At 45.5% G+C, this 8,482-nt stretch overlaps 1 protein-coding gene across 1 annotated transcript in view; it reads right to left on the bottom strand.

Moving 5' to 3' along the window:
* cecr2 (CECR2 histone acetyl-lysine reader) overlaps positions 1-8,482 on the bottom strand; it is a 93,998-nt gene that overhangs the window by 26,279 nt on the left and 59,237 nt on the right. Inside the window, exon 8 of the mRNA XM_079501027.1 lies at positions 2,693-2,785. Within this exon, the coding sequence (XP_079357153.1) occupies positions 2,693-2,785 (93 nt within the window). The remainder of the gene's footprint in view (positions 1-2,692; positions 2,786-8,482) is intronic.

Genomic DNA, 8,482 nt, shown 5'->3' on the forward strand with positions numbered 1-8,482 from the left:
TAAGCCCTAAACCTAACCTCTAAATCACTAATCCTAAATGTTTTATGAACCGAAAACAAGCATACAACAATTACGAAGTCAGCCTAAACTATCACTGTAAGAATGAAGGACTGTTTTTACACTTGCTGAAAATAGCCGATCTACAAGCTCACAATGCATGGCAGCGCGACGCATTGTGAGCTTGTAGATCTGCTATTTTCAGCATGCAACCAAGTGTAAAATGACTTACAGTGGATCTCTTGTCCACTAGTCCCTTCCTAACATTTTAGTCTAGTTTTTATTTGTTGACGAAATTGTCAGTATATTTAGTCTTATAGTTTTAATCATCATAGCTTAGTTTTTATTTACCGGTAGTTTCCATTTAGTTTGTCAGTGGAAAAAGGTAGTCGACGAACATTTTTCGTCTTCGTTTTAGTCGACGAAATCAACACTGACGCCAACGGTAGGGCAACGACGCAAGGCACCGTCTGGCTCAACGGGAGCAGTCACGGTTTCAGTAGCGACTTTAAGCAACGACGGCTACGGCAGTCGGCTACGGCAACCGGAAATGGATCAGTGCTCGATACATAAACCTGCTCTCCGTCGCAGCCCTTTCTACTACGGGAGAACATACACTTACACGTAGTGTCTACAACGCCATGTCATAACCATGTTTATTGAAATTATAGCTGTCATACATTTACACCGACTGCTCCATCACCTCTCTTATGCTGTGTAATGTGTTGTCATGCTCTGAATGAAGAGATAACACTAACACCATATGTCATATTAACCATGTTTATTAAAATGGTTTTAGAATAACACAGATTGCTCCAACACCTTCCTCTTTCCACTGCTGATCATGTCCAGCGCATGTAAGAATTAAGCAATATCGGCAAGTTAGCTGACACGCGACGGGGTGTTTTAAAAATAATAATAATGTGTTTATGTTTGACACATGCTGCATGGACGCGTCACCATGGCAACCGTCGTCGCCGGCGGCTGTTTGCTTAACGATTTTGACAGCTACGGCGTGGGCGTCATAGCCGCCGTACTTCCGCGTAGCGGAGCCGTCCTGAAAACAGTCGTTGCTTAAAGTGTCTTCCTCAAGGACACTTCCAACATGCTGCCAGGAGGACCAGGGCATCGAACCCGGAACCTTCCGACTCCTAGACACCCGCTCAAAAGGTGGGTGGTCTCTTAAACTTACACAGCAATAAAAACCTAACCACATTTGGCTATTGGACGCTTGGCTGGTGTTATTTCCGGACGTTGCTCAAGCATGTCAACAGCTTGAAGAAGACATTTGTAAAATGTGTAAACATGAAGGCCCGCCAAAATACATTTTAGTCGACTTAATCAACTGTAGATTTAGTCGACTAAAATCTTATGATATTTAGTCGACTAAAACTAGACTAACACTAAAACATTCCAGGTGACTAAAATGTGACTGAAACTAAATGAAAACTATTTAATCGTTTACCCGCCAGGAACATAGGAATATTAACACGTAGAATCTTGTAGCCTGCCACAAACGGAAAAGCCGTTTTAACAGCGATGTATTCATTAATGCATGTTTTAATACGATCGTATCGAAATCTACCGTCCGTTAGCTTTGTTATGCTTCTGACACAATGGGCGCGGCCATTTTGAAAATGCGCGCGCATCCACTAACATTGCCGGCTCTGTTTTCAGACGGCTTTTTCTCACAGAAGCGACATTGCAGAGGACGCTTTGTCCCAGACAAGTGTTTTCAACGGCCTGTAGCAGGCGCTGTGATACTCGCGGTCCACTTTTTCCACCACCGACCGAGAGAACGAGCACCAGCTTCGTCAACACACACGGAATGGTTTCATAGTAAAATGCGATACGGATATTTGGCTCTTCAAAGTAAGTGTCACGCGTGATTAAACCATGGCAATACGCAATCGAGGGATTAATTAATGGCGGCAGGAAATGTGTTAAGAGACTATGACTAAAACTAAAATAGAAATGTGCTGCCAAAAACAACACTGATTGTACATTGTAGACACTTTGAAAAACATTTAGAACTGAAAGTGGTGAAGTCTGTCGGAGAGTTTTAGAAATGCTTAAACAATAAAAAGTAGTAAACAAGCGTTTTGTGACTAAATAAATAACTACATTGCATGCATTGGAAGACAGTTGACATGTTTTTGGACATGCCAGGTTTTTTTATGCCAGACAGCGATGATGTGCAAACCCGTTAGACCGCGGCAGAACCAGTGTTGTTTTTGTCGACTAAAACTAAGACGAAAAATGTTCGTCGACTAACCTTTTTCACGGCCGAAAACTAAATGGAAACTAAAAAAAACTAAGCTATGATGACTAAAACTAAGACTAAATATATTGACAATTTCGTTGGCGAATATAAACTAGAATAAAAAGTAATTTTACACTAGGTTGCATGCTGAAAATAGCAGATCTACAAGCTCAACGCGTCACACTGCAACGCGTTGTTAGCTTGTAGATCGGCTATTTTCAGCATGCAGTGTAAAAACAGTCATTATGACAACATCAAGGCTCGCCAAAATACATTTGACTAAAATCTTATGACTTTTAGTCGACTAAAACACTAACACTAACACATTCCAGGTGACTAAAATGTGACTAAAACTAAATGAAAACTATTCAAGAGACTACGACTAAAACATAAATTTGTTGCCCAAAACCACACAGAACAACAGACACTCACCTCCTCGTCCTGGTTGAGGTGTTTCTCAGAGAGCCACTGGGAGGTTCGGAACGCCACCGCCGGCTCCAACAGCCTCTGTTTCTGCTCCTTCTCCTGCAGGGAGAAAAGGTTTACCAAGGTCAGCCTTACTGGTGGAAGAAAGGTTTACCAAGGTCAGCCTTACTGCTGGAAGAAAGGTTTACCAAGGTCAGCCTTACTACTGGAAGAAAGGTTTACCAAGGTCAGCCTTACTGGTGGAAGAAAGGTTTACCAAGGTCAGCCTTACTGGTGGAAGAAAGGTTTACCAAGGTCAGCCTTACTAGTGGAAGAAAGGTTTACCAAGGTCAGCCTTACTACTGGAAGAAAGGTTTACCAAGGTCAGCCTTACTACTGGAAGAAAGGTTTACCAAGGTCAGCCTTACTGCTGGAAGAAAGGTTTACCAAGGTCAGCCTGACTGGTGGAAGAAAGGTTTACCAAGGTCAGCCTTACTGCTGGAAGAAAGGTTTACCAAGGTCAGCCTTACTGCTGGAAGAAAGGTTTACCAAGGTCAGCCTTACTGGTGGAAGAAAGGTTTACCAAGGTCAGCCTGACTGCTGGAAGAAAGGTTTACCAAGGTCAGCCTTACTGGTGGAAGAAAGGTTTACCAAGGTCAGCCTTACTGGTGGAAGAAGAAAGGTTTACCAAGGTCAGCCTGACTGCTGGAAGAAAGGTTTACCAAGGTCAGCCTTACTGGTGGAAGAAAGGTTTACCAAGGTCAGCCTGACTGCTGGAAGAAAGGTTTACCAAGGTCAGCCTTACTGGTGGAAGAAAGGTTTACCAAGGTCAGCCTTACTGGTGGAAGAAAGGTTTACCAAGGTCAGCCTTACTACTGGAAGAAGAAAGGTTTACCAAGGTCAGCCTTACTGGTGGAAGAAAGGTTTACCAAGGTCAGCCTGACTACTGGAAGAAAGGTTTACCAAGGTCAGCCTTACTGGTGGAAGAAAGGTTTACCAAGGTCAGCCTTACTACTGGAAGAAAGGTTTAGCAAGGTCAGCCTTACTGGTGGAAGAAAGGTTTACCAAGGTCAGCCTGACTACTGGAAGAAAGGTTTACCAAGGTCAGCCTGACTACTGGAAGAAAGGTTTACCAAGGTCAGCCTGACTACTGGAAGAAAGGTTTACCAAGGTCAGCCTGACTACTGGAAGAAAGGTTTACCAAGGTCAGCCTGACTACTGGAAGAAAGGTTTACCAAGGTCAGCCTTACTGCTGGAAGAAAGGTTTACCAAGGTCAGCCTGACTACTGGAAGAAAGGTTTACCAAGGTCAGCCTGACTACTGGAAGAAAGGTTTACCAAGGTCAGCCTTACTGCTGGAAGAAAGGTTTACCAAGGTCAGCCTGACTACTGGAAGAAAGGTTTACCAAGGTCAGCCTGACTACTGGAAGAAAGGTTTACCAAGGTCAGCCTTACTGCTAGAAGAAAGGTTTAGCAAGGTCAGCCTGACTACTGGAAGAAAGGTTTACCAAGGTCAGCCTGACTACTGGAAGAAAGGTTTACCAAGGTCAGCCTTACTGCTAGAAGAAAGGTTTAGCAAGGTCAGCCTGACTACTGGAAGAAGAAAGGTTTACCAAGGTCAGCCTGACTACTGGAAGAAGAAAGGTTTACCAAGGTCAGCCTTACTGGAAGAAGAAAGGTTTACCAAGGTCAGCCTTACTGGAAGAAGAAAGGTTTACCAAGGTCAGCCTTACTGCTGGAAGAAAGGTTTACCAAGGTCAGCCTGACTGCTGGAAGAAAGGTTTACCAAGGTCAGCCTTACTGGTGGAAGAAAGGTTTACCAAGGTCAGCCTGACTGGTGGAAGAAAGGTTTACCAAGGTCAGCCTTACTGGTGGAAGAAGAAAGGTTTACCAAGGTCAGCCTTACTGGTGGAAGAAGAAAGGTTTACCAAGGTCAGCCTTACTGCTAGAAGAAAGGTTTACCAAGGTCAGCCTTACTGGAAGAAGAAAGGTTTACCAAGGTCAGCCTTACTGCTGGAAGAAAGGTTTACCAAGGTCAGCCTTACTAGTGGAAGAAGAAAAGGTTTACCAAGGTCAGCCTTACTGGTGGAAGAAGAAAAGGTTTACCAAGGTCAGCCTTACTGGTGGAAGAAGAAAAGGTTTACCAAGGTCAGCCTTACTGGTGGAAGAAGAAAAGGTTTACCAAGGTCAGCCTTACTGGTGGAAGAAGAAAAGGTTTACCAAGGTCAGCCTTACTGGTGGAAGAAGAAAAGGTTTACCAAGGTCAGCCTTACTGCTGGAAGAAGTACTCAACTCTAATTGAACAGGGTTATTTAATCCATTAAATCATAGCGCCCAATCGATCTATAGCAACGGAGCACTTTTACCGACTGACCGGATGTTATGCCGGATGTGGCTGTGGCAGCTAGATGTAGCCAAAACACTCGACACCACCGGGAGGTAAGATTAAATCTATCGCGACTAGTGACTGGACAGCGGAGGGCCGTCTAACACAGGACGTGTTTTATAATTAGACGGGATGATTTAGATTGCGAGTTATTAACGTTTTAAGTTTTTTGTTGTCGTCGGCTAAACAGGGGGGGGGGGGGGGGGGACATTTTCGATGACGTCTCCAGTTCCAGACCCACAGGAACGCACCCAGGGTGCCGGCCCGGTTCCGGCGAGTTCCTGGCACACCCGAAAGCATCATATATACAGTTAATATGTGCGTGTGTTTGTGTGTGCGTTAGAGACACACACACACACACACACACACACACACACACACACACACACACACACACACACACACACACACACACACACACACACACACACACACACACACACACACACACACACACACACACACACACACACCTTGTGTTCGTGCCAAATGCTCTGATGCAACTGGATGCAAAGCTCATTTCACAGGGGTGGCAGCTCTGTTGTAAGGTCGGCAATCACAATGTTTGCCTCTTTCACACTAAATATTTGACAATGTGGTATTAAAAAGGTCTTAAATAATCATTCAATGATGCATATTAAGCGAATTACCTGGAGACCCCTTGGGAACCAGTTTGGGAACCAGTGAAAAAAGCGTGCATACGTATCCACAATAGGCCTTGATGGCCGAGTCAGCTCCTGGGTTCAATTCCAGAGCACTCCGTGACTCTCTCCCCTGATTGCCGTCTCTCTCCACTGCACATCAGAATGAAGGCGAAAAGCCTCTAAAACTAAACGTATGGCTGTCTGACCGGCAGCACGCATCGTGTAAACTAAACGTATGGCTGTCTGACCGGCAGCACGCATCGTGGCTGTCTGACCGGCAGCACGCATCGTGTACACTTTACATTCACACTCAGGTCAAGTGCCGGGATAACAATGCAGGCATTCTCACCAGCTGCGAAACTTAACTGTGACGCAGACAACGCAATGGCGTTGGGACCCAGAGGCATTTGGGGCACACGCCCGCCCGCCCGCCCACCCGTGCCGTCGGTAAAATAAAATTATAAATACATTAATAACAGTTGAGTTGACCAACGTTTGGCGGAGCCTGGTGGTGGCTGCTGGTAGCACACGAGTGCCCTGCGTAGGCTAATAACATGGAGGAAGTCATGAGAGGGGGTGCAGTGGGCTCCCCCGACAGCCTCTGTACACAGACTTTACTCAGTTCACAATCGTGACAAGTGCGTTCACAACTACTGTACAGTGCTAGCCTCGCATAAACCAGCCATCATCTGCCTTTGCAAAGCATATTGAACCCAGGCAGATTAAGTCTGGCCCCTCTCAATTGTGGGAGGACTTCACGGCCGAAGTGTTGACGAGCCAACCAGATTTTGTCTGGAACCAGGCTATAACCAACGGCAGCCTGCGCTGACCAGCCTGCGTGGGGGCCTACTGACTTATTTTTTTTTTTAATATTATTTTGATCCCACAATTTTACAACCCATTTTTTCACCCAGTGTCAATGATTTAATCATGTAATCCTGGGCGCTACACTTCCTCTGCCAACCTGGGGGGGCAGCGGACTGACCTCATGCTTCCTTCTATGCATGAGGAGTCCAAGCTGCTTCTTTTCACCTGACAGGGGAGAGTTTCCCCGGCCGGACGTAGCGCGTGGAAGGAACACGTTATTCCAACCAGTTCCTTCCCCTCCATCAGGCGCCCCGCCACGGCTGGCCAGGAGGAGGCAGTTTAGTGACCAGGATTACTGCATGTTTTTTTGTGAGGGTACCTACCCTAGAGGACACGGGGAGAACATGCAAACTCCACACAGAAAGACCCTTTCGCCAACCCCGCCTCGGGTATGGGCACTGATGACGCAGAGGAGGGAACACGCCCCCAGCGTTCCCAGCAAGAATCGAACCCTGGACCTTCTAGCTGTGAGGCGACAGCACTACCGCCTTTTAGTTACGCCGCTGATTCTGACAGGCATGATGACTAGACTAGGACTATATAGTTATACAACATACAGTATACCGGCCTTCATACAAGGTGCACGTTCCCACAGTACACCAACCTTTAGATTGCAGCCTTCCAGTGAATGGGGCTGGCATTTAGAATGTGAGCAGGCCCTGGGGAGTCCTGTGTGGTGTGGCGTGATGATGAGGCTCTGCTCTCCCATCCCCCGAATGACCCTCCCTCCTTTTCACTCTACCTCCAACCCCACCCTCTCTCTCTCTCTCTCTCTGCTGACCACAGTGTTGATTTCGTCGAATAAAACTATGACGAAAAATGTTCGTCGACTACCTTTTTTCACTGACGAAAACTAAATGGAAACTAAATGAAAACCAAGTTATGATGACTAAAACGGAGACTAAATATGTTGACAATTTCGTCAACAAATAAAAACAAGACTAAAATGTTAGGAAGGGACTAGTGAACAAACAAAAAGGTAGGAGTGCACACCAGTAGTGGGGAGGTGCTGACCGCAGGTGATAAAACTGAGGAGAGAGGAGAGAGGCCGCACGGCTTGTAGTCACGATGCCATCACATTTTTATTTTTATTTAACGTTTCGGCAACAAGTTGCCTTCTTCAGGGAATGGGACTAGTGGACAAGAGATCCAGTATAAGTCATTTTACACTTGGTTGCATGCTGAAAATAGCTCAAAACGCGTCACAACAGATCGGCTATTTTCAGCAAGTGTAAAAACAGTCATTACGACGGCATCAAGGTCCGCCAAAATACATTTTAGTCGACTAAATCAACTGTAGATTTAGTCGACTAAAATCGTATGATATTTAGTCGACTAAAACTAGACTAACACTAAGACATGCCAGGTGACTAAAATGTGACTAAAACTAAATGAAAACTATTCAAGAGACTATGACTAAAACTAAAATCAGAATTTGCTGCCAAAACAACCCTGGCCGACCACAGACCAAGCTCCCATGACTCTAATCACATGTAATGATTAGCATGAGAAGAAAGATATGGTGTCTTAAACTTAAAGGACCAAAATGCCCTGATTACCAGTAAGTGGTGTAAACCGATAGTTGCCCGATTGCCCTGCAGGGCAGGTACAAAATAAACTAGAAAAAGTGCCCTTCTGGGCACAGGTCTCCACCAGGAGGATAGGAGTGTGTGTGTGATGTTTGGCAAAATGTTTAGGAGCAATATAAACATGTGTGTGTGACGCGGCTTGGCCTGTTGTAGCGCCACCATGAGATTGATTTGAAAACTGTCAAGTGGCATTTCTTCCAAAGCCTAGTGGGAATATGCATGGACAGATTTACCACAATCGGACACTGCGTTGAGTAGTTGTGGCGATTTGTACAAAACGGGTACAAAGCGGGCTACTCCTGAAAGGTTTAGAAGCCAATCGTAGCCAATGA

Source organism: Electrona antarctica, assembly GCF_951216825.1.
Source record: "Electrona antarctica genome assembly, chromosome: 5".
Lineage (NCBI taxonomy): Eukaryota > Metazoa > Chordata > Actinopteri > Myctophiformes > Myctophidae > Electrona > Electrona antarctica.